The 27,380-nt window shown below is 31.6% G+C and overlaps 2 protein-coding genes across 5 annotated transcripts; one reads left to right on the plus strand and one right to left on the minus strand.

The window, feature by feature from the left end:
• Window positions 1-271: 271 nt before the first annotated feature.
• Cep97 (centrosomal protein 97kDa) lies at window positions 272-16,498 on the minus strand. Its single transcript, XM_085196055.1, has 15 exons — window positions 16,130-16,498; window positions 15,902-16,059; window positions 15,415-15,559; window positions 14,413-14,528; window positions 13,687-13,886; window positions 11,358-11,441; window positions 10,591-10,747; window positions 9,854-9,932; window positions 9,218-9,376; window positions 8,017-8,563; window positions 7,446-7,567; window positions 7,013-7,098; window positions 6,457-6,570; window positions 5,562-5,629; window positions 272-5,150 (listed from the first exon to the last, which is right to left on the minus strand). Exons 1-15 carry the CDS (start codon window positions 16,131-16,133, stop codon window positions 5,060-5,062), a joined length of 2,130 nt encoding a protein of 709 aa, XP_085052181.1. The 5' UTR covers window positions 16,134-16,498; the 3' UTR covers window positions 272-5,059.
• Window positions 16,499-16,703: 205 nt separating this feature from the next.
• Window positions 16,704-26,842, plus strand: PIG-B (phosphatidylinositol glycan anchor biosynthesis class B). 4 transcript variants are annotated; one of them, XM_085196360.1, is made up of 10 exons: window positions 16,704-16,852; window positions 17,205-17,476; window positions 17,626-17,851; window positions 18,047-18,194; window positions 18,802-18,930; window positions 19,292-19,444; window positions 20,531-20,632; window positions 21,032-21,211; window positions 21,630-21,855; window positions 24,514-26,842. In XM_085196360.1, the coding sequence occupies exons 2-10, from the start codon at window positions 17,213-17,215 to the stop codon at window positions 24,601-24,603; spliced, it is 1,518 nt and encodes a 505-aa protein (XP_085052486.1). In that variant the 5' UTR covers window positions 16,704-16,852; window positions 17,205-17,212; the 3' UTR covers window positions 24,604-26,842. The 4 variants fall into 4 exon arrangements, with proteins under 4 accessions (XP_085052486.1, XP_085052488.1, XP_085052487.1 ...); XM_085196362.1 differs by having other exon boundaries at window positions 16,754-16,847; XM_085196361.1 differs by having other exon boundaries at window positions 16,811-16,937.
• Window positions 26,843-27,380: the final 538 nt, after the last annotated feature.

A 27,380-nucleotide genomic window follows, 5' to 3' on the forward strand; every position in this document is an offset into this window, starting at 1 on the left:
TAAAAAAGCTACCTTACTGTTAAAACTTGGCTAAGGTTATATATTTTTGTAATAGGATATAAGCGAGGCTTATAATAGCAAACTCAACGCCTCACTAACTAGAACAGCGAAATAAGGTAAATAGAATCGGGCCAAGAACTTTCTCTCAGTATAATATAATTAAAATTAAAAAAATATATTATCCCTACCGTAAAATATATTTTTTCGGAATTACTAACTTTCAATATTATCTTACATGATGATATACTATGATTTAAAATAAAACACACAGTAGTTTAAAATGGTTTTATAAAACACAATAAATACAGGCTATAAAGTAAAGACAACAAAAATGGTGGGCACGCGATTCATAAAAGTGGTCAGGACGGCAAGTATTTTGGGACGTGGTGACTTCATGATTACATTAAATTGACATTAAATCTGTCATTAAAGTACCAAATATAAGCTTTCATTAATTACCACTCGTACTTCATTTTCGAACATCCCTTGAATAGAGTAACATTACGCTGTATGGCTGGCGGGGGAGCCAGTGAGAACCCACACATAGCCGCATGTCGGACCTCATCCTTTTCACGTGATCCTCCTCCAGTGTCATCGACGCTGCGTTTCCAAAGGTCTCCCATTGATGATTAAGACAATCAAATCTATAAATTTCCTTGCATACATTTTTCATATACTAAATGTTTGGAGGGGGACACCATATATTGTTTTCATAATTATTTCAAATAACTCTTAAAAAAATAATAATAATAAAGTCACCACGCAAACAACAGGTAAAGGACAACAATACAACACGTCACGTACAACGACAGCCAACAACAATTACAAACAAATGTCTCATTTCATATTATATTACGTTTTTTGTGCATCTTACATTACGCAGCGAAGCGAGCACTAGCAAAAGCTGATTTTGTGACGACTATCTTTGGCAAATAATATAAATATCTAATTGTCTTAATTAATTTCTTCATAAATTACAAATTTCATAGTATTTTTTTAAAATTGCTATGAAACAAATGTCTTTTTAGTTTTATCCAACTTATAAATAACTTTCTGTGAAAGTCAAAATAAATTGTTTACAGTCTATATTAATATATTTGTACGCGATCATTTCAAGGGACGAATATCAAAGAATTATACCACCGCTGGCGTATAAAAAGCTAATAAATGTAAAATGGTTTATTTTATAAAAACAAAATTGCAATTATTAGATTATTTAATTTAACGATATATTTATTAAAGTTAAAGGGGGGGGTGTAGAAGGATATTTGCCTGTATTTAGCATGTTGCAAATTTATTTAGTATTGTAAATAGTAAAAAAGATATTAAATAATCTGACTGCGACCTGCTAAGCTGCCTCTACTTATATCTTTGTATCATATTCCATATAGAAAAATACTGAATTATATTATATTATAAAGTGTTATTTATATAGTTAGAATTGTAAACATATTCAAATTACGTAAAAAAAAAAAATATGAAAGGACCTCCAGGAAAGTAACACGGTTGTTACAATTTGTGTAAGTTGTTGCATTGACTATTATCCGTGAGGCACATTAAAATCCAATCACATTCCTATTTTTATACGAATTTCAATATATTTAAAATACTCTATTGTAACCCTGAAAAATTAAAACCCGCAGTCAGACGATACTCCGATAGCTACACATAAGAAAATGACGTGTAAATGACTAGTAGAACGTACATAGCAAATTAACTGCTTGGATTCACTAAACATATTATTGTTTATTTCAATCTATTAAGTAGGTGTATTCAAATACTAAATAATATAATTTTACTTTCAAATGAATAAAATATATTAATATTTAGTCACTTTTAAATATATATCCAAGAAAAAATAAAAAAATATTTTGTGTAAGAATTATAAATAATAAATATTTTATTTTATTTTATGTACAATAAATAATAAAATAGTGAATCCAAACAGTACACAAGTATACTTATACTATAATTAGAAAAAAAAACAAATACAAAATTTCAAGCGTAGTGAGATTCGGTGTTTACTTCCACCTTAAAACTAATCAAAAAGTGAAAAAAAAATAAAGCTTTCTTATAAGGCATGTGTTTCGCCAATATTCAAGTTACACTATAAATAAATTAATTGCGAAAAAAGTCTATACAAATTACAATAAGGGAACTTTCAGATTTTAGAGTGTATTATTGCATATTTTGCTCGACTTGGCACCGCCAAGTATTGTCGTACCCCCAGAATAAACAAATATTATAATTTCGAAATCTGTATAGAACTAACCCAAAAACGAGACCATTAAACCATTAAAAAAAATAAATATTAAAATTATAAGTAATATCTGAAAATTCCCATTAATTTATTACTCTAATTAAAACATATCCTAACATTACAAAATAACCCTACAAGGGGCAATAGATAAATTACATCCATGAACGTTTACGAAATTATGTTTGTACAATACGGTTGACGAGTTGTGGCCGCCCTGAAGTTAGCTTGTAAACGGCTGCGCATTGATTTTAGTTTTTTTCTTACTTTTGATTATTTCCTTCCCGAGTAAACAATGCAAATTCTGAAAACCGAACTTAAAGACGGTCATGACTATTCGACCTAACTGTACAATAATTTCACCACTCCACGTCACTCTTTCGATCCCCCCCACCTTAACGTGTGACGTAATTAACGGATGGCCTCCCAAGTGTAAAGCTACTCTAAACAACAGAACAAGCCCCTAACATAATTTGGTATAACAACATTAATAAATAAACTAACGTTAATAAGTTTGTCGATATCTAAAATCTTATTATTATAAATAAATCGTTTAAAATTAGTCTTTGTTATATTTACAAGAAAAGCTCAATATGGCGTCGATGGTCCTTCGAGCCGGACGTCAATAACGACCAATGTTTTCGTTCACTTGTCATATTATTTATTAGACTTGGCAAATTAATATTATATGAAGCATGAAATCACGAATACAAATCAGGCTTTAAGATATTTTTATGAATTTTTTTTGTTTAAAAAAAAGTTAACACAATAATCAATTTTGAAATAAACCACGAGATAAAAAGAAAAAATAAGACCACGGGAAAAATCTTTTTATTAGGTTTATCATAGCAACGTTTTGCCCTGTACATAGACAATAAAATTAGGCAAAATTTACTGAAGATTTATCTTATTTTTATTCGTTACATTTATAGAATAATGTCGCTTTTTATGCATGCATTTTTTATCCGACAGGTAAGAAATGCATTTATAATTAAAATATCCCTGTAAAATGTTATTTCAAATGTTCTATTATCTAGACATTGCGTGTTGAGTTGCGGAAGTCAACACCGGACTTTGTTTTGTAACCAAGGCGTGGACAAAATATTTGATTCTCTCGAGCGGGAAGCGAATTCAGTCGGCTTGACGTAAGGGTTGAAAAACTCAGCCCTTACGTCAAGCCGGCCTTATAAAGTGCTATGCTGTTTGTTAATAATTAACGAGTAATTTTGTAGTTTCTCCTAAGATATTCTAGAACATTTTTTTGAAACCTGATACATGTGTTTGTATATTTATTTATTAATGTCTGTTGTATGAAGTTTTAAATATTGAGTTTTGACATTATTCTACATAATATATAAATCGTTTTATTTAAAATGAACAGACACAATTCATCAGTGGCAGTGTCAGTGTAATTATTAAGTTTAATTTGAGGTAACCTATTTAAATTTAAATATTTATGCATAATTCTATTAACTTCAAAGTTAATGTAGCTTTTTTGTTTATTTTAAATTATTTAAGTAAAATGATGTAATTAAATACTACTGAATGACGAAATACGAGTACATTATAGCTAAAAAAAATTCGATTCGAACCAACAACCATGCTTTGTTAACGTAAGTATTTTAGTTATTTATTTAAAAATAAATATTTTTAAAACCGACTGTTTGTTATATAATAAACAAATTTTAAGTGTGAGTGTTGAAATTTCTTGAGTATCAATAAAAAAAAAACTTGAGACATTGCGTATTGAGTGGCAGAACGCCGCGCTTAAACGTAGAATGAAAACAATAATTGCTCCGAGGGTGAATCGACCCCGTGATATTTACGCATAGTCTAACGCGATTCCAGTGTGCCACAGTCGGCACACGGCCTCAGTCATATGATGATATAGATATTTTTTTCAACTTACAATAACTTCAATGAGATTGTCCAGCACAATTGTAAGAATTTCATCTTTTACTACTGTCACACTAACTAATCGATGCTAAAAATAAATAACTACTACTAGTTATGAATTGAACTCATCTCTTAATATAAATTTAAAACCTAAAATAACTTACGAATGATGAAATAATATAAAACTAACTTTTAAACGCTCGCGCTAAAGCTGTTCCTGTAAATTATCATTCGAATATCATGTTATCAAATTAAAGTTTGTCTTCAGCCTGTCTTTTACGTTAACAATTACAGATTAAACAAATTTTATGGAAAATGATATAAGAAAAAAACAATACTGCATTAAAAAAAAACAAACATTTCTTTGTCCGTTAAATAAAAAATATCACTATTTAATGAATGACACAGATTATATATATATATACGACATTATAATAAATAAGTTATTAATATTAGCATTGTGTTTAAATTCCATTTTTATTCATAGCTTTTCCTTATATATAAGGCTTTTGTTACCCATTTTAATAAATTCTCTGACGCAAGCTGATCATTTTAATTGTTCATTACTTAATTATTTTTTAAATTAACACTAACTCAATTTAAAGATTAAAAGTGTAAGCCTTTTTCACATTACATACTTCCTGTTGACATACAATCATGAAATTGGTACTTATTTAAGAAATTTGTATGAATACAAATATAAGTTTGTAATATTTCTGCATATATTTTTTTACTTTTAATTCAATCTGTTAATCTTAAAGTTAGAGGATGCGCACAACACATATATAATATTTTTATTATAAAAAAAGTATAATACATCGCGTCAGAGAAACTATTAACTTTGTGTAATTAATTCTTAATTAAAATAAATATATTTACGCACTAAGCAAAGCATTAAAGCATTAGTTAGTCTACAACTAATTCCCTTTCACGAGGCTCCTCTATGACTGATTCGGTTCGTTCTATGTCCAATGGTTCTATTTCTGGAGGTTTTTCTCTATAATAAAAAAAATGTTTAAACAGTATAATATTACAAAATTAATAATACAATTTTACTTACATTGTTATATAAGCCAGTCGTGACGCAGGATTACAGGTATGCGACTGTAAGCGCAACAGATTGTGGGTTCGTTTCCCACTCGAAGAAATTAACTATTTAATATTTTCATTTTCCTCGCTTTGGTGACGAGACAAAGCGCGGCCTTTAATACCACCATTCAATATGCAACCCCTCCAAGATTCAGACAGTCAGAGATACATAATGTCTTAACACTAGGTTCTTCGATGTGTCGAGTCGTGTTCTAGGAATTTCACTTGGGGGAATGAATTATTTTCATTTACCCCTTTGGTAACGTTGGTTTCGGTCTATCCTGCTATATGCAAGGAGTTATAAAGTATATAGACTTACATATGTTCTGTGACGCTACTTGCAATATTGAGTGACTGTGGTCGTCGCAGCCATCCGCAACGCTCCTCCTATTTACATAATATATTGTTTATATTAAACAATATTATACACTAATATTATATAGTTGAATACCTCAGATCAAAATATAACGAATTCTAATGTCAAATTATGGATTGATTTAATACTTTTTTTATCATTATTAAACAATACAATCCTATTTTCTATAATTAAACATCCACGTCAAGTGTCACTTTAGGATAGATACTCAGCAACATTAAATTTTATTAACATTTAGAAACTAAAACATTTTGAGATAAAAAGTGTTTTTTGTCGTTTAAATTAGATTAGAAACGAAGATTTTCTTACAGATTTGAAATTAGAAAAATCTTGTATTTTTTAAAATCATTCTAATTTCAAATGTTGCTTGTTGATAACTTTCGTCAACGTTGTGGTGACATTTACTAAGTTCAACCTAAGTACTTAGGCTTTGTGCACTTTTGCGCACTGTACAATCAGAAAGAAAATAATTAAAAGTTAGATTCAAAATCAAATCTACAAATCAGCTTCACGCATACAGCCGCATACAGCAGAGTAGGCAGAGGGAACTTAGTATAAAGACACTCCGTTTTTCATTTTCTACTTAATTTTTCAGAGTATTGCGTGTTGAGTGGCGAAATTCAACGCCGGGCTTTTGTCTCGGCGCCAGAGAGAGGAAATGAAAAAATTAAGAGATAATAATTCATGCACTCGAGTGGGGACCCACATTCGTTTCGTTACAGTCACGTCTTTGTGCGCCTGCGGCACGACGGCCTCTAAAAGTAAGAAAAAGTCTTCAAATGCACACAGCTACTACAGCAAGCTGCAGGGCGGCCACGACTCGTCGAGCGCACTGTACCTGCGGCGTGAGAACGGCCGTGATATCAGTCTGCGTGGCAGCTGGAGCGGCGGCTGTGGGGCGCGAGCATACCGCGCGCACCACCTCGCGCATACAGCCCTGGAGCTCTACTACCTGATATACAAAAAAGGTGTACGCGTATTTGAAGTTATATATAGAAAAAAAATGTTTTACCAAATAATAGTCGATAAAATTCACTATAGCTAGACAAAAAAAAGATAAAAAATGTTCTTGGCCCAACCCAGTACAGAGTATTTTTGTCATCACCACTTTAAATGAAAGCACAGTTGTAACTATTATGACAAGTTCACCACTATTAAACAAAGTTCAATACAATTAAAAAGAAAAAAAAACGTTATTAGTATCTATTTGTAACGTAATACAGTATGGATAAAAATCATGAAATAAAAATAATAATCCCACGTCTAAACTGTTGAGGAATCTTGCTTAATTATTTTAGGTATGGGTTTCAAATATTTTACCTTATATGCTGCTCCCGTAAAAGGAGCGCAGGTGTATATATAAAAACCAACAAACTAAATAAACAAAACCTTACCTGAGCTTGCAACGAAACACATGTTTCTGTGAGCTGTCTTAAAGCTTCGGAATTATCGTCTGACTCAGAAACATGGTTCTTGGGATCTAAAAAAAATATTATTATAATTGTTGTAAGAAAAAAATCGAATTTAATAATATTTATAATAATAATCAGAAAATCTGACATGCTCGATATTTTTTTTTGTTTTCTTTTTTTCATTTTTAACCACGACCACCTCCATCATGGAAACAATCAAATTCTCATACTTACATTTAGTACAAGTAAATATCTTTCTTTTTATAATTCAAATAACAATAAAAAAATTGAAACACATTTGGCTCATTCACCATAGTTGAATGTATGTAGTATCCAAAAATACTTTTGTGATATTGTCATTACAAACTTACCCCCTTTATAATAACAGATATAGAATAGAATAATTATATCTTACCCGTGTTTTGCAAAGTGGACACTTTCTTCCAGAGAGCATTGATTGCCTGCATTTGTAGCTGTTGTATTTTTCGTTCGCTTTCTAAGGCGGCTTTCGTGGCTTCCATGTCGCACGTAAGGCGTCTATAATAAAAGACAACATATTTTAGATTTACGCTGTATCTCGCACATAACAGAGTCGTCAGAGGGTCAGTTTTTTGAATGAATTTTGCTACGACAGGCTAAACAAAATCTATTGAAGCAAAATTTGTCACATTATTTTACTTCAATTTCTTAATCGATATTAAGTTGTTTTAGTTAGTTCACTCAATATATCTGTTTTTTTTTTCAACATAGAAAGAAAGGCGGAGAAAACAAAGTTCGAGATAATCCGTTTTTGAAATGTCGCCGGTTGAATGGTAGAACACAACGCCGCACTTTATATTACCATACCAGAAACATCAAAATAACTCATTCCAAAGTTACAATCGCCGTGTTCGCAGCCCAGTCACTGTTCCAATTTACTTGAACGGCCGTTACTATATCTGTTTATATAGTTAAACATACAAAATTGCTTAAATATAACAACTCACTGTATATGCTGTCTCGCCCTCGCCGCTTGAATCGCATGCAAAATCCTCAACGTGTCCTTATTCAAGTTCCTACTTCTGTAACCCCTCCACATTTTCTGTATGGTCACCGCCGCCATTGTTTCAACACTCATTTTTTTCTGCCTTCTCTGATTAGACGCTAGCTTTATCACTTCTAGTTTATCTGGATCAATTTGATCTTCTACACCATTGAGTTTTTTTTCATCTTTCAATTCTATTCTCGAAAGACTTCCCTTTCTCTCCATTTTGGATTTCAATTTAGGTGATGACGCCGCACTTTTAGTTAATTTGGGTGACGATTTAAGATTTTTGTTTAAATTAGTCGGTCTTTTATCATCATGGTGACTGTTGCTCGATTGTGAAGATGCACTAGAATTAATAGCTTTGGGTATTTTCTGTATATCGTATATAGGATCTTGGTAATCGGGGCTCATGAGTGATTCTGGTACAGGGACCATCTTTGAAGCAGCTTCGAGTGAATGGTTTGATGGTTTTTGCGGTTGAACTGGTGGTATTGATTGGTCTGGTGCTGAAAGGAAATTAGGAGTTTTCTTGTTAATAATAAAAAAAGGTAGCTTCACGCTTTTTCCTGTTTTGCAGTTTGCAGGGTAGTCAGAAAATCCCTAGGGACTGTACTCCTAGGGACTCAGCGCTTCCCACCAAGAGACGCTGAGTCCCGCCTCAACACGCAATGTTTCAAAATTAGAGTGGTGCTTGTGAGTGTTGGAGTGTCTTAACATTAGATTCCTTTTGACCTTCCTGAGACCACGTTAACCTGTTTTTAGCATATAAAGAAAAGAATAGTGACGTGCCACCAAGATTTATTTAATTTACAAGAGCTTTACTCTTTATCCATCATAATAGAGTAGGTTGAAAACCTAGTGTCATTCAACAAGACACTGTACTCTACTTAACCTGCGACTACGAGACTATGTGTGGCGAAAATATTAATTGCCAGAAAAATTGTAAAAACAAAAACATTAATCTTTAACATACAACACAAACGTCATCCGTAACAGTTCTTACTCAAAACCCAATGAGACGCAGTAAGACAGTGATATGACAGGTGATTGTAAGTGTGAGGGTTGCGGGTTCGATGCCGTTATGGTAAGATAAAAAAGTTGCATACAATAAATATTATAGCAAACAAATAAAAAAAATATTAATTATTTTTACCGCTTACCTTGTCCTCTATCCCTATCCCGGTCAGATGAGTCAGTGGGCAGTTCCCCGGAGCAGGACAGCGACATCGTATGTAGAGGGGAGCTTTTCTGTACTGCTGAGTGGAAGCTGGAGCTGAGGCGGTCCGGCGACCTGCCCACGTGGCGCTGGGAGATGCGAGCTGGAGGGGATACATTATAAAATATATATGTATATTTATTATATTCCTATAATATGTGAAATATATAATTTAATTATGCAAAAATTAAATAAATTATATAGATAAATAGTGACCTTAACTAAACTACACGCCTTAATATAAAATGGTAGGTAAATCTAAGTATGATTTTTCGGTAATAATTTGCTTTGTAAACTCAACTTTGTACAGTTCAGTTATATTAAGTATCTTATTCCTATTTAATAGCAGGTATAATATTCAATAATACTGTAATTTCAAATCAACATTTGGTTTATGGTATAAAAAAATTTAAGATGATCATGCTTTTATTAGAAATCTTAATGAAATTAGTAATAGTAAATTTAAAAAAAAACGTAAAAATATTATTATTGCTGTCATATGTCACAGTAAAAACAATCATTTGACCATACATATTTATAAAATTTCAACAAAGTAAATAGATGCATGATATACACTTACATTGCATTCTAGGAGACTGTATTCGAGACTTTATCGGACTATGATTTTGATCCTTAAGTTGTTGCTGATGATGCTGCGCCTGGAAGACAGTTTCAAGTTTCAAAATTTGGAAAATTAATACATGACTACTATATGATAAAATTTTATGCTTTCTTGAGAAGAGTGTGCCTACACGTTATATGTTTCGAGGAAATGAATAATAAAATAAAACGGTTAAATAAAAGATATATTTTGAACAAAGAACTGATGATTCAGATATTATAGACAAAATATATATTTTTTTTGTTTAAACGTCTCCAGTAATTCCGATAAAAATGTAATGGTTTCTTCACTCTCTTCTTTAATATCCTTTCATAATATATTCTTAAAGAACTTCATGGTGTTAAAACCAATTTTACTAATGGGTGTAAGAAAAGGTGGCGGGGTCTGGACCGTGCCCGTCCCAAAAATATTACTGATAAAAATCCAAACTGAAAAATAAAAAAACTTTACATGAACAGATTTGTTCAAGGCTAAAGTCCGGCACCCCCTGGAAAAATATCCCTAACTACACCCATGATTATACTGCTGCTTACTTAATACAATATAAGTGACCGTAAATATAAGTAAGTGAATTCTTGATATTATATTACATTCTGAATATACGACTTTTAAAATAAACAAAAAATAAACGATGAAATGCGGATGCAAATGGGAAGTATTACTTATAAAACACAGTATCCCATCCCTTATCTTACCTTGCTTAGAATAAGACGTAACTTCCTCTGATCCTCCGTCTCTAGAGCATCAGCGGTGAGAGGGCAAGTAGAGGCGAGGTATTCGCACAGCTCGTTCTGCTGGCCCGAGTGGAAATGCCTGCCTTTACCTTGACTGTACAACCATTCTGCTTTGAGGCTGAAAACATAATAATTGAAAAAAAGCAATCAAGTGCGAGGCGGATTCTTCATTTACACACGCTGTATTGTGTAGACAGAGTGAACCTAGTGTCAGGACACTTCATTCCCCACGCACCGCCCAATTTCTGAAACTTTGAGTGTCGAGTGGCGGAACTCAATTTTTCCCACCCTCGCTCTTGTCTTATTACGACAACGAGAAACTGAAAATAATTAATTATTCCAAGTGGGAATCGAACCCACAACAGACAACAGACAACAGAAGATTTTATCTAAAAATATAACTATAATAGGTAATCATTTTTTACTTTTTTATAATAGCTTTTTTTATAAAGATCTTTAAATCCCATCTATTATTTAAAATTATAAAATATAAATATAATAGGCAGTATTTAATCAAACACTACACACAATTTTGACTTCTAGTTTATTTTTTATCTTCACGCATTTTGCGCGTGCTAGGTGGCAAATCTAAATCTATGCTTATTTTAATACCTGTACAAATAGTATTAAACATGTTTTCGGAAATCCGACTCTAGTGAAAAGGCGAACATGAAATGTACCCAATTCTCACAAAAAAATATAAATAAATATTTTTTACGATGATTTACCTTTCTATAGCGCTGACAATGAATCCATCAATAGATTTCACACTCATTATCCAGTTGAGAACGAACGGTCGATAATCAAAACCTCTGCATATTCGATATAAGGAAATATTTGTTTATTCTTTATTTGTACAACACTTATATAAAAATAAACAAAAAATAACAGAAAACAAAACAAATGTACAAAAAGGTGGTCTTGTGAGTAAGTAGCCATCTCTTCCAGGCAACCTTTAGGTTGAAAAGGAACTGTCATAATTTTAAGAAGGTGAGTGGTGGACGTCGTTAAAAAAAATATAAATAAACATAGATATATATATATCCTCTTCCTCCTGGCATTAATCCCGGCTATTGCCAGGGTCTGCCCTCCTACTCAACCTACTCCACTTTGCACGGTCTTTTGCGTCCTCGGTGGTTAGACCATTGGCTCTCATGTCCTGCATCACGACATCCAGCCAGCGCTTCCTTGGGCGTCCAGGAGGTCTCACTCCAGGAACTGATATAGCAAGGCACTTGCATCCGACATAGTTCTTAGGCCGGCGCGTAACGTGGCCAAACCATCTCAGGCGGCGCTCTTGGAGCTTATCCGCTACGTCACGGACCCCAAGACTACCTCGAATGAATGTGTTGCGTATGCGGTCAGACCGCGTTACGCCGCACATCCACCTCAGCATCTTCATTTCCGTGACGTGAAGCTCCTGAGTGTGCCGAGATAGTGCCGGCCAACATTCGCTGCCGTATAAAAGAACCGGTCGGATGATGCTCTTGTATATCAGCCCCTTGAGCTTGGGCGGTATTCTGCGGTCGCAGACCACACCAGTGACCTCCCGCCATTTGGCCCAGGCAGCGCTTATCCGCCCTTGGACATCGTGATCGATGCCTCCAGACTCGTGCATAACGGATCCAAGGTACCTGAACTTCTCCGACTTAACGGCTGGCTCAGGACCTATAAGGATGGTGCTCGAGTCCCGGCTCCCGCAGGCCATGTACTCTGTCTTCGACACATTTAGTTTAAGACCGCCGTTCTCAAGCGTACCCTTCCAGAGGTTCACTTTACGCTCCAGCGTCAGTCGGTTCTCGGCAATGAGTGCTATGTCGTCGGCATACATCATCAGCCATGGAGGCTGGTCCTGGATGTGAGCCGAGACAGTATCGAGCACTACATTGAATAAGAACGGACTAAGAGCCGAGCCCTGGTGAACCCCCACTGTAATCGGGAAGAGTCTAGTGTCGCCAACAGCAGTCCTAACCATAGAAGCGGAATCGTGGTACATGTCTCTGATAATCTCAATATAGGCCTCAGGGATCCCTTTGGATCGCAATGCCCACCAGATACACTGACGAGGCACACAGTCAACTTTGTAAATAGGGGTAATGAAGCTAAGCCGCCACTGATACGGCATCTTACCAGTGTTCAAGATATGGTTAAAAAGGTCAGTAAGCATGAGCACACCAAGAGAGCCCAACGATTTCCACGCTTCGATCGGAATGTCGTCAGGTCCCACCGCTTTTCCGTTCTTCATGCGTCGCTATATACTGTTATATACTGATACGTAGATATATAAATATACAGAGAGTGTTTTTGTCAGCACGACTTTAAATGAAACCACTGTTTTTACTAGTCTATAAAAGCCTAATATCATTTTAAAAAAATTATATGTTATATGGTGTTAGATTCTGTTATTCAACACGAACATCAACGTGGACCGTAGAGAAATAATTATTATAATCTATAATTAAACATATAACTCATAACTGAGGCACGACGATATAATCATCAAAATATAAAAATATTTACGTACGTTCACAAATTTCTAAGTAACATTTCTGGGAGCTGTCATATATTTTTATGTTATTGTTTGAACTCGAGGTCAAAGTGTCAATGGTCAATAGCTTTTAGGTCAAATATGTACAAGTCAGGCATAACTCATTAAGATTATGATTAAAAGGAACTATGACTAAAGCAAAAAATCAAATATTTAGTATTAAAATAATAATAACTATTCATTTTCTTAACTTATTTTTATATATATTTTGTTTTAAAAACGTTAAGCACTTGGCGCTTTATCCCGCCATTGTAGGGGAGGGGAAAAAGAAACCTAGTCTTGAAACTTTTTCTTCTACTTTCTTCAGCCAATTTTGTAACATTTTGCATCAAGTGATATAAACCAAAGCCACTTTATGTTATCAAAATAGTGAAATTTAAAACATACATATTCATTGCTTTGGATGAGGATCAAAAGAAACGTGTGTCCAATTACTTTTACGGTGCCTATTCACTTTTATGGAGTACCCTTAAAATTTTATATCAAAATTGAAGTTTTCAAAAGGATACAGTTTGTCCTTCCCTGCCATTGCGACACAGGGGTTCCCCTGCACTGTGAAGCTGTCTAACTGACTCAAATGCACCAAATGCGATATTTCATTTAAATCTGGTATATTATTATGAGCTAGACCCAAGTGAGTCAAGTGGGGTGGTAAATAACGATCGCACTGACGGAGGTCCACGATTCGATTACGTTCCAAATTAAGATGCTGCAAGTAAACATTATTGATTGTTTTTTATTTTGTTTGATTAAGCAGATTGTCTTTTATACACGTAATAGGATAGGCAGAGAAAACCTACTGTCAAAACACTGTTCATTTTTCACCCAATATCTCCCATATTGCATGTAATGTGGTGGAACTTGACCCTCTGTTTTGCCTACCACATTGAGGAAATAAAAATAAATATAATAGTTCCCCCAAAAAGGAATTGAATCTACAAAAATCACATTTTCAATCAGATGTTTTCCCACTAATAGGCCACGAAAATGACATATTGCATATAAAATTATATGAAATCCTATATTCGATATAATTTTTATTCAAGTACAATAAGCAAATTTTTAACTATATGTTAAAATATTTATGTGTAAATAGTCTTAGTCTTCACAAAAACTTTCTCCATCTACAATTAAAAGTAAATTGTTATGACTGTGAATAAATAAATAAGTTTATTATAATTTGTATAAAATAATATGAATTAAAATAAAATTAATAAATGATTTCTAAAACTTACCTTTAAATGCTTTAGGTATGAAATATCTGCTATAAATGATATTTGATTATTGGATAGATCCAGGTGTTCCAAATGTATGTTGTGGTTCAAGTGTTCTATTGATTTTATGTTGTTACCTTGAAGTGCAACAATATAATATTCATGTAATCAATAATGTTTAGACATCAATCTAGTTCTAAGTAACTATTTATAAAAAAATTAAAAATATCTTTTCTGTAAATAGGGGCCATGTGTCTAGTGTTCATAATATTAAAGTAAAAAACATCAACAATGGCAAGACTATGAAAACATAAATCATTATTGATAATAATAAATGTGTATATAAAGCTCTAACAAACAAAAAGTTATATATTTTCAACATTTCTAAAATATTACTTATTAGAAAAATGTTTTAGAAACCACTAATATTTGAACTTAGTGGGATCAAACATGCACCTTTTGGAATCCATCCTCTCATGCTCTAAGAGCCATATTTTGTCAAGATACATTTATATACACTTAAGAATTAAGTCAAAATAATCCAATCAGCTTCATCTTGTATCCTGCACACAGCAGGGTAGGCAGAGGGAACCTAGTGTTAAGACACTCCATTCCTATTTCCGTCGAAATTTGGAGGCATTATTCGACGCCATGCTTTGCCACAACACCCGAGCGAAGAAATGAAAATATATATATAGCTGGATAGGCAGAGAAAATCTAGTGTCAAGACACTCCCTTTCCTATTTTAATATAAGATATTGTTTTGTGTGGTGAAACCCAACACAGCCTACAGCAACAAAGAAACAAACATTTTCCTATATGAAGAGAAGGAAAAATACCTTTCACATATTTATTACATTTTATATTATTTACTTATAGTTGTACCGACATTTTACAGTAATAATAATTTTAATAAATAAGGAAAAAAGTATAGTACAATTATTCTACTTTATGACAGAATTTATTAATCTAAAGCAACAAGGAATAAAAGCATTTAAAGATATATCACCTATCTTTACTTACCAGCTAATTTCAACACTTTTAAATAGATCATATCCTTCAGACCCTCTATTTGAAGAATGCCATTGTTATTCAGAGCTAAGATTCGAATATTAGTCAGCCGAGAAACTCCATGCATGCGGAGTAAGAAATTGTTGCATATTGACAACTAAAACAAATAAATTTATTACATATAAACTATATTTTAAAGTACAGCAAATCTAAATAAGTATATTTTTTACTTAACAACTTTGATATGAACATACATGAAGTAATTAATTATATTTAACTATGAAGTCATTAATGGAACAAAGCAAGCCATGCATAAAAAAATAACTGTAAGCTATGAGATCTATATTTCTTTATCCCTTTAAAGGTAACAATTGAATAATTAGCTAACTTCCATCATTTGAATGTTGATGAGAATGTGATTTAAATTCAAATTACGTACGCGCAAAATATCAATGATTATGTTTTATATCAATGCAATACTATGTGAACATGATCTTACATTTTCCACACGACTATAAGTGTCGATATTGTCCAAGCGTTGAAGCTCGTTTTGGTCAAGTATCAAATTAATTATTGTTTTTGATTCTTCTGGAGGCGCTTTCTCTATTTTCTTCAGCCCACGCCTCGATAAATCAAGTGTCTCATTTTTAGAGACGTCTGAAACCGAAGCGACTTCTTCGTAAACACAAGACATTTTTAAATTTTCATTTAAAGTCAATTTACTCACCCATTTTTAATAAATAATTAACATGTTTTTATTTTAAATATAACAAACGCTGCACTCCTTTCCAAAAATCAACATTTGTAAATTAACGTTCGGAATACCATAACAAACTTCAAGTAATGTCAACGTAACATTGATTAAAAATGTTAATTATTCCAATTGGAAATTTACGGGATTTATACCATGGTGTTGAACGAGTATATTATATTTATATAACCTTTTTTTAATATAGTAAATAGTGACTGAATAAATATATATATAAAGATTTTTTTTGCCACGCCTTTGATAATAAGCCTACAAAATTACATTTTGATTCGTTTTGGAACAGTTCTGAAATGACATAAGAGTAGCTAACTGAACTGGCTACATTCATTTTACTGGCACACCATGACCATGGCCACAGAACACATTTACTCATGGCAATGGCAATGGCACACTCACTGACTTTTGATCGCAAGTTCTCAAGTCGCAACAGAAATAGGAAAACATTGATTCGATATTGACAAATAAAAAAATTTGTTAATTTATTATTATTTAGTAAATATAGTCATTTATTTGTAAAATATATTCAGAATATGCGCTAACTAGCTACTTAAATATTTTATAACTTGGTAAAAAATACTTAAAATAGATAATTATGATTTGATGCATGCATCTATGACTCTATGATGCGAATTTTATAATAACGACAACACTACGCTACGCGCTGGTGTATTTGTTGGTGAGGTTAGTGTTATTTATTATTACAAATACAAAATAATTAGTTTTGTGTACAAATAACATTAAAAAGATAAAAGAAATATAGCTTAATGTAATTATAATCTTTTATATTGCATTTTTAAGTAACCATCCATTCAGATTTACTTCTAATTAAAGAACAAAAAGGACGCGGTTAGCGGTAGTTGACATTTTTACTAATATTCCACTTTCGAGCTTACTTGTTTTGTTACGAGATTCTTATTAGATTTTTCAAGTAGTGTATAATTTAAAAACTATTTTATAGTCAAATTGGTAAAACGTTATAGAACCGGGCACGTTTAAAATCTATTTATAGCTGATATGGTGTAACCTCTTTTAGGCGGGAGAATGGCTTTGGCAAAGGGCCTGAGGCCCGCGCAAATTGTGGCGGTGATAATAGTTTGGCGGATTCTTTCAATTTTTTTGGTGCAAACATGGTATGTTCCTGACGAATATTGGCAAACATTGGAGGTGGCTCATAAACAAGCTTTTGGATATGGAGCTTTGACGTGGGAATGGCAAAAAGGCATTAGAAACTATCTGTATCCCAGCATCGTAGCGTTGTTATACTCGGTGCTAAAACTAACGGGATTGGACTGTCCAGAAGCAGTGGTAATTTTTTATTATATATATATAGAAAGATAACACAAATAAAAGGAAATATACAGTTTAGGGAAATATAAATAAATATATGTAACTAATATGAATATATACCTAATATAAATTTGATTGTTTAACTTATTTTTCTTTTTTACTTTTAGGTAATTGTGCCTAGAATTTTACAAGCAATTATCAGTTCAATAGCTGATTACAGTTTCTACAAATGGACTGGCAATAGAAAATGGGCATTATTTTTAATACTTACTTCCTGGTTCTGGTACTACACAGCCAGTAGGACATTGTTACAAACCTTGGAAACAGCATTTGCTGCAATTGCTTTATCTATATTCCCATTTAAGGATGGAAAGCTTGGTTATTATGAAAAAGGTATGTTTTTTTCTAGAGTGTTGATTATCCAAACTAATTGGGGAACATGAGTGTTTGGATTATTTTTTCATATAAACAAACTTTTAATTTAGCCATGAATATTTATTAATTTATTTAAATAAATAAAAAATACTTTAAATATTGTTTTATATTTTGAGACATTTCTTATATTAATATTATCATACATTTATTTAGAAAACAACAATTGGCTATGGCTAGCCTCCATATCAGTGTTTGTGAGACCTACATCAGCACCTCTATGGATAGTTTTAGCAGGATACAATGTGATGACCACTAACCAAGGAAAGTTGAAACTGTTGTTGCAAGCTTATTTACCTATTGTGTAAGTATTTGAAAAAACAGGGAAACATTTATAATTTAAATAAAAATAGATTCAAACCTGTGCTACTTCGCTTGTTTCCATCCACTTGTTCAATCCCTACATGCAGAATGAATTATCTACATTTTTCTTGTGGTGGTACAAATCGTGACATTGAGCCCGTGATTTACCTACACTTACTATGTGTGGGTACAGAATGAAACAGGGAAAAAAAATATTATTTTCCTTTTTTTTCTATTGTCTATTAATTTCTATAACAAAAATAAAATCATTGTCAGTTTATGTTAGTAAACAAATAGCTTTTTTTGCAGATATAGGTAAATTATTTAATGTGTTTAAAAATTCGTCTAAAAAACCAATAGTAAATACACATAATATCTTTTAGAAGCTTCCCCTGTATCCCGCTTGTAGTAGGGTAGGCATGGTGTCCGATATTCCAGACATTGTGCATTGAGTGGTGGAAATCAATGTTGCATTTTGTCTTCTAACCAAATGACATCTCCACTTGTCATTCTTGAACTTCATTCCCCCTAGTTAAGAATCCAATCCACAATGGACACATTTACAGTCAGTCTGTTCCACTAACTCTTTTTTTTTTCATTATGTTTAGCCTCATATCTGGTGGAGCTTTAGTGGCATTGGACTCTTACTTCTATGGTAGATTAATTATAACTCCTTGGGAATTCTTTAAGTTTAATGTGCTTCACAATATTGCCTCATTCTATGGGAAGCACTCATGGTAAGTATTATTTATTGTATTATTTTAAAATAAATAAATAAATAAAATATATTATTGATATTATTAATTATAATGTACTATCTTATATTTTTAGTCTAAGTACTATATATTGTTGAGGAAATATATATAGTCTATTTAATATGATAAATACACTTAAAATAGCACTGAAGAAGCTCTAGCTGGACCTGACCTTCAGACCTTTTTAAATATAAACATTGTTTCTCCAAATGTGAATTATTCTCCTAACTATACCATGTAAAGTCTCTTTAAATACAAAAAAATATAAAATTTAAAAAAATATATATATAATGTGTAATGAATGTAAAAAATTTCATTTTTTTACATAATTTTAAACTTTCAGGCACTGGTACATCACTCAAGGTATTCCAGCAGTTCTCGGCATAAATTTAATACCGGTTCTAGGAGCTGCAGTCAAAATATTAAAAAGACCAAAAGAAAACAAAGTCGGAATACTTTTACTAGTTGCTGTTATATTACATGTTGCTGTACATAGGTATGTTTTATATATATTTTGTTTAATTTCATACTTTATAGCAGGTTTGGCAAAAGGAAACTATTGATAGGACACCCATACAATTCAATTAAATTTTTGAGACATTGTGTGTTGAGTGGCAGTGCTCTATGCCTTGCTTTGTTTACCGGAGCATGGAAAATGAAAATTATTTAAATATAATGGATTCTTCTGATTAGAGATTGAACCCTCAATTATCGCATTTACAGTGAGTAAGTGTTCCATTACGCCACAATAGCATATGGTTGTATTTTTTTTGGACTTATGGCATTTATCAAAGAAGATTGTAGGATAATATATTAAATCATGTTAATCATTTCACTACAATCTGAATCTGTACCAGTGTTCAGAGTTCCCTCCTGCACTTGTGTCATGAGTACAGTAGACTATTTATTTTAAAAGTGACCATTTGAAAGAAAAAGCTAGTTATAATTGATTTATACACTTCTTGTTCTTCATTAAGACATCGCATATAAGAATTGTCATTATAGCAAGTTTTGAAGCTACACTTGTTAGCTTTGGTAACATTCTACCTTGTTTGATCATGATTCAAAAAGAAAAATTTATACATTTTATAGTTTATTTATGGAGGTAGGCACTGTACTTGTGAGTATAATATGTCAGCCTCATACACAATTTTGTGTTACAAACAGACTACGACAGAAATTCGGACATAAGTGTGAGACATTAATCTACATATAATGTACGTGCGGGTTTTTTGAGTCTGAGTAGTGTCAGTTTGTAATTGTACGGAGATTGTGTCTGAGCTCACATGCGAACTTGTTATAATATAATGGCTTTTTTGTCATGTCATTGATTCTGTGGGTGTATTGAAAATGCCAAATTTATTGAAACTTTTCAACTACACTTGACACTTGGACACAATGTGTGCATGCAACTGCTGATGCGACACTAATTATTACTATCGTGACACAATAAAATTTGGAAATAGAGACACTTGTATTTGTACAGAGACACTAGATCTATACATTGACTATACTGTTTAAAGTGACGTAGACTATTATACCTCTGTCTTATATTTAGTGAGTTTAAAATTTTTGTTTTCAGTTTCATACCGCACAAGGAATTCAGATTTGTTTTACCATTACTGCCTATTCTTCTGTACTTGGCTCAAGATATTATTGTACCGTGGAGTAGGAAAGCTAAAAAGTGAGTTACCTGCATAATTAGTCTATATTTTTGAATATATGTTATTCTCTTTAATACACTTTTTAATATTGAAATCAACTGAGTCAATTTACTTTTATATATCTGATATTATTTTTATTCTAATAAAATAAATAAATAAATAATCCTAGTTCAGGCATCATTCTCTATTCCATTTAAATCAATTGCCGCCGTGTTAGATTATAAGTCAACTTTGTCAACTGTACTGAAGTTTTTTGCTAAATTATTATTATTATTAATACCATAACCATTGCAATTTTTTTGGCATCACGCACCTACCCGGAATCCATTACTCAGATACTACAATCCCATTAAGACACTTTCACTAAACACCTTTACTAAAAATGAGATGAAATCTCTAAAACATATATATTTTTACAGATGGCAGTTATATAGTGTGGCGTTATTTATTTTCCTATGCAATCTAATACCGAGTTTGTATTTTGGAGTCGTACACCAAGCTGGTACATTGAAAGTAATGCCATTGATAAGAGACGCCACTCCCAGTAATAGTTCCTCTGTGTTGTTTATAATGCCTTGTCATTCTACGCCGTTGTACAGGTAGGTTTTGTTTTTTTCTACGACTTTGTAAAGAACATGATATAGACAGTTTTTATAAAAGAAAATGGTATATGCTTGCTTTACTAATGCTAATAGTAAGTTAAGGTTGTCACACGTTCCGAGTACGCACTATTTTAAGAATATTATCTTCGGGGTTGCAGTGTTCGGTTACTACATATGAACCAAACAGATATTTTTGTTTTTTTGAGTTATAAATAGTCAAGTACACATCCTTTTTTTATTCACAATTGGGCTTTACAACCAACAAAGATAATCAAACAGTGACCATTTTTATATTGTTACTTATTAATTATAATAAGGTTAGTTACTTGTGTATTTTTTCATACGTTATCATATTTCATACGTTTTCGTTCTTAAATTTTTGAGCAAATAATATTTTTTTTATAAAAAATTCCAGCCATCTCCACAAAAACATAACGACACGCTATCTCTCCTGCGACCCGCCATCACCGGGCAGCAGCTACGAATCCGAGATATTCTACAACAACCCGCAACGTTGGTACCGCACTGAGTACAGCACGAGACAACCGCCGAGCGTTGTGGTGCTTTATGATATATTGAAAGGAAGAGTCGCGGATTTGTTGCAAGGATATGAAATGTTGCATGAAATACCTCATACACAGGTTAGTTTAGATTTTTTTATTTGTAGATCATTTTAGTTGCATATAACAACACGAGAGAATATGGTTTGTTATTTGAGACGCTGCGTATAGAGCGGCGGTACTAAACGCTGTTAGAGCAAGATAAATACAGTTAATGTAAGACAAAGTGCCATATTGAGATCTGTCATCCAATATATAATATTTCGAATTTCCCGAAAACATAGAGAACCCTGCTTTACAGGATAGAGCTTAAAATTGAAAATCTATCTCTCAACCACACAATTATCTTTTATACAGTTTTTTTGTGTTACATAAAGTACACTTTTTTTAAAAAGGAATATACCATCTTAAAATAAGAGTAATATTTTAATAATTAAAATAAAATTATTTTTTAATGCATGATGTTTATATTGATAATATGATTAAATGATAAAATCTATTTTCTATATTAGTATAATTAGTGTATTTTTAATATTTATCTGGAATTTGAGGCCTATCTTTAAAGGGTTGTTTTTTTTAAATTTATTCTTTTTTGTTCAGTTTATTATTTTTTCAAATTATCTTAGGATTCATAATAAAATAATTAAAAAAATTCTCATAATAAAAAAAACTTGTCTACTACAAATAATTTGTAAATTCTATTATAAATTCATTAATTACAGAAAATAAGTTTACTCTAATGTTTTCGTATTGTATACTAACTAACCTGCTTGAAAAAATTGTGCATAACATGCATACAATAATGTAATGTAAGAACCATTGTGGTGCAGCTGTACAGTGTGTGTTGTGGATTTGATTCCCTCTCGTGGGAATAAATTATTTTCATTTCACCATTCTGGTAACAAAACAAATCGTTGAATTGAGTTATGCCACTAAACACGAAAATACTCTAAAGTTGGGAAGCACTAAATTCCCTTTTCCTATCCTGCCATATGTGGGATACAGTGTGAAGCTGAAAAAAAAACAAGTGCAAGACCGACTTTAGAAGAAACTTCCACACGCTACAACAGTCATCGTTATTAAAAATATTATCCAACATATTCTTAGTAACGACGGCTTCTGTGGCGTAGTGGTCTATTACTTCTCATTGAAGAATGAACACCTAATCCTGGGCGCCATTTTGATTGGAATATTTATTTAACTTATTGTGGTAATATTGTAATTTGTATGTAAAGTAAAAATTATAGTGTAAATTAATTATTCATCTGTCATGTTTACTGATATTTACAAATGTTGTATTTTTTTCCTTAATGCTTTTTCTCCGTCATCCAATTCATACAATACCTAGAGTCAATTTAAATTATATATTTTTAATAGTTTTGACTAAGATTTTGATATAATAACTGCGGACAGTTATAAATGTATCAAATTCACATTGACAGTACCTAAGTTACATTATTAATATGAGAATTATAAATGGTATATCATCATCATCAAAATATAATAGTAGTAGTAGTGAAGTACACTCACTCTAGCATTAACCATTCTTATTGTAATAATAATTTATCGCATAACATTCGTACTTTTCTATGAAAATACGTACTACATGCATGAATACATGTAAGCAAACAAGTACAGCTTATAGTATTTAAGAATATTTAGGGGTTAAAAATGTATGGAATTAATATTTGTTGAATGTCTTGCAGAATAGCTGTCTTATTATTATCTATATATATAAAAGGACTTGTCCTCACTGACTGAGGTAAGACGCACGCACAGCCGTAACCGCTGATGGTAGAAACGTTAAATTTGGACAAAAGTTTACTTTCGTAATCTGGACATCCACTAAGAAGGGATTTTGAAAAATGTTAATGTAAAATAGGGGTTGAAAGTTTGTATGGAAAAAATTTAAAACGGCAGCGATTTTTATAAAACTTGAAATTTAGATTTTTAAAAGTATTTAATTGAACACGTTTTCTAAAATTCTCCCCCTAGTTTGTATAGATTTTTTTTAAATCAGCACCAATTTTTATAAAGTTTGAAATATGGACTCTTAAAAATATTTCATTGAATACATGTTTCGTGGTTTATTAGAATTCACCCCTAAATAAGCAAGCGAAGCTGCGCGCGTCCGCTAGTATAATAATAAAATTGTATCATTGCCATTAAATAGAGCAACAGTTGAGTTTCTTGCGGGCTCTTCTCAGCAGAATTGCCTTTCGAGCCGACGGTCGATTAATATTTGTTCGACGATTCAAAAGTATTCATCTACAGGGTGGAATTGTCAGCACCACTTTAAATGAAACCACAGTTTTAACTACTGTATAAATGCCTAATATAATTCGGAAAAAAAATAATTCCCAAAAATGAAAAAGTTATTTTTTCAAACAAAATGAATAATAAAATTATCGTTTTAAAATAAAACGCCATTTATAAAGTATAACATAGGCACGCACACACACACTTACCTGGCAAATCGGAAACGTCGCACACGTATGTGTGCGTCACACGAAATACAGGTATGGATAAAAATAGTGAAATGAAAAAAAAATCCTACGTCCAAACTGTTGAGGTACCTTGATTAATTTCTTAGGTGTGGGTTTGAAATATATTACCCTATATGCAGTTTCAATAAAAGAAGCGCTGCCTCTTCCACCCTGTATATCGTAGTCTATTTGAATGAAGGATATTTTTAATTAAAGTTATATTTCTAATATAATTATTTATGCTTTATTTCAGTTCCCTGAAGGCGAAGTTGGCGAAAAAGTGCTAGTTTATAAAAGAAAATCGAACCAAGCGAAAGTACAAAATGATGAAATCGTGCAATGAAACACGAATTAATACTAAGTTAGTAACATATTTGTATCGAAATAACATTTTTATAGATAGGCCTGTTTGGCCTCTGTCCATAGAGTAGGTTTTCGATAATATTTGGATTTTGACAAAAGGTAGAAAGAAAAAGTTTTTTAAATTTAATTTTGCTATATATGACATTTTCAGCTTTTTATTCTAAAACTAAGCATATACTCACATCCAGTTCTTTCTTTTTATTTTCATAATGGATAGATGTTTATTGAAAGTCTATGATTATGAATTAATAATTTGCTATGATTTTGCCATGGCTTTTGATTTTATTGTTATTTTTTATTATCCTGACTTGTACTATTAACACAGTACATACAACATTAATGACATTATTTTCAATAAGAATATTTTATATACAAACATACGCTGACATTTATATATGCATTTTATTATTAGCCTAGAGTCTATAGTTTAGACAAAGGGAATTTCGCTCCATGCCTTTTTAAAATATCTTTATATTTAAACATAACTTTTGTGTCGAAACCAGTGTTTTGTAATATTGGGTATTATTTTTTTTATAAATGACCTCCAGAATACAACAAATGACAAAAAGTTCTGATCTTGATGATGTGATTTTTGGTTTTGGTTACATTTTTATTGTTATTCAATTATACATAATTTTTCATTTTTTTTTATTCGGCGTTGGTAGTGTTTTTGTTATATTAACAAAACTCATGTTAATAACAGCCACAAGATGTAAGATTGAGGATTATGTGGGATTTTCTTAATTAATATTGAATCTGTATGTCCATTCATTATTTAATATCAAATAGATTATTATTTGAAATGATCTACCAATATTTTAATATAGCAATTTTTATACTTCTATAATATCTAAATTAAACCCATGGCGGTGAGTACAGGACTCTTCATATTTATTGTGAACTGACTTGCCAAAGCTAATCATTTAATATTAATGCCATAGATATCTATTCATAGAGCAACATAGAAATAAACATTTTTTTTTTATTTACTTATTTAGTTATCAATCCTAAATATCGAAATATCAATACTAAAATTAAATCAGCTTCACGCTGTGTCCTACAAACAGCACGGTACGCAGAGATAACCTTGTGTTAAGACACTCCGTTCGCTACTTTCCGCCAAGTTTTGGAGGCATTGCGTGTTGAGTGGCGGAACTCAACACGCTTTGCCTTGTCACCAGAGCGAAGAAATGAAAATATAAATGTAAATAAATATTTCATTTCGAGTCGAGTGGGGATTTAACCAACAACTAGTCGATTTTACAGTCACACTTTGTGCCCCTGCGCTACGAGGCTACAACTGTTCTCTAACATCAAACTCATTTCAAATTAAAAAAAACATGCACCAGGTATTCTTTTTTGTATCTGCATTTTATTGCTCTATGAATAACTTGTCTATAAATTTAATGAAGTAATAAAATTTAAACAGATAATTACAATTTTGTATTGCTACCACCGAAAAGTTCACAATAGAATAGATACGCCATTTAGAATCTTAAATAATGTTAAGATTTTATTAAAATATATGTATTAGGCGCTTTACTTTGCTTAGAAAAAATAATATTTAGTTTCATTTCGGCTTTTGGTTAGTGCTTATTTAATTCGATTTAGTTTTATTTTATTTTTTTTTCAAATCTTTATTATATTTGCAATTTTAGGTGATATTAGTGAAATGAGAAGTAATAGTCTGGCCAGAGTGTATTATTTACACGTGAGATATTTATGTTTGCTAAAAAATAAATGAACGTAGGAAGTAAAAATATTTACAGTATTTTTATATATCAACATTATCAAGTGTTTTATCATAGACACTATATTTTTTTTTATGTATCTATGTTGACCCACTTAATACATTTTGGGATTTAGTATGGCATATTGCCATCTTCGTCTTATATTCGGAAATATATCTGTCAGATAAGGTAAAGTTAACTTTAAAGTATTAGATAGATATTAACATATTACTTGAAAATATTAAGTTATTTTAATCATAATTGATCTCATGTGTTTATATCGTCTGGCTCCAGTTCTCAGGGTATTAAGGCAATGCCTAGCTCAATATGAAAGACGATGTATATTAAGATCTTATATTTTTGTCTTTAATATAACAATTTGACTAATAGGTATTTACATTTTTTATAACATGTAGGTATAGGTATAATATTTATGCCTGCCAGGATCGTGTTCGTTCTATAAAGTGATTTGTTTACGTATTTGTTGTTTTTATATTATAATTGAATTGTATGTAATAAAAAATATATATTAATGTAATTTGTCTATAATATTAATTTCTTTACTATGTCATTTTTTATGACAAAAATAGCAACACTGAATAGGCAATTAATACGTAAAACGAATTTAAATGAAAGCAATTTTAAATGATTTTACTTGATAGGTTGTTTTTTTTTGTGTAAGTCAAATATGTCTTCTAAGTGTGAATTTTAATAAAGATTTTATTTTTAAGCTTGTGTTTCATTTAAAATTCCTATATAGCTGTAATTGTACCATCATGTTTAGTTGTTTTTTTTAGTTATTACATTATATCTATGAGCAATAATAAGTGTGATTATCGTGCAGATGATACAACTCAACTATATAATGATAAAACCATAAAATATATTCGAATCCACATGATTAACCTAAAAATCATATTAAAACAAATTAAAATAGGCAACACATTGTCCACTGTTAATCAGAAAAGAACCTGATTGCTTGTATTAAACAATATTTACATAACATTATATCGTATATAATAATATA

Source organism: Heliconius melpomene, chromosome 13, assembly GCF_056956725.1.
Source record: "Heliconius melpomene rosina isolate 202511_hmr_F chromosome 13, ASM5695672v1, whole genome shotgun sequence".
NCBI lineage: Eukaryota > Metazoa > Arthropoda > Insecta > Lepidoptera > Nymphalidae > Heliconius > Heliconius melpomene.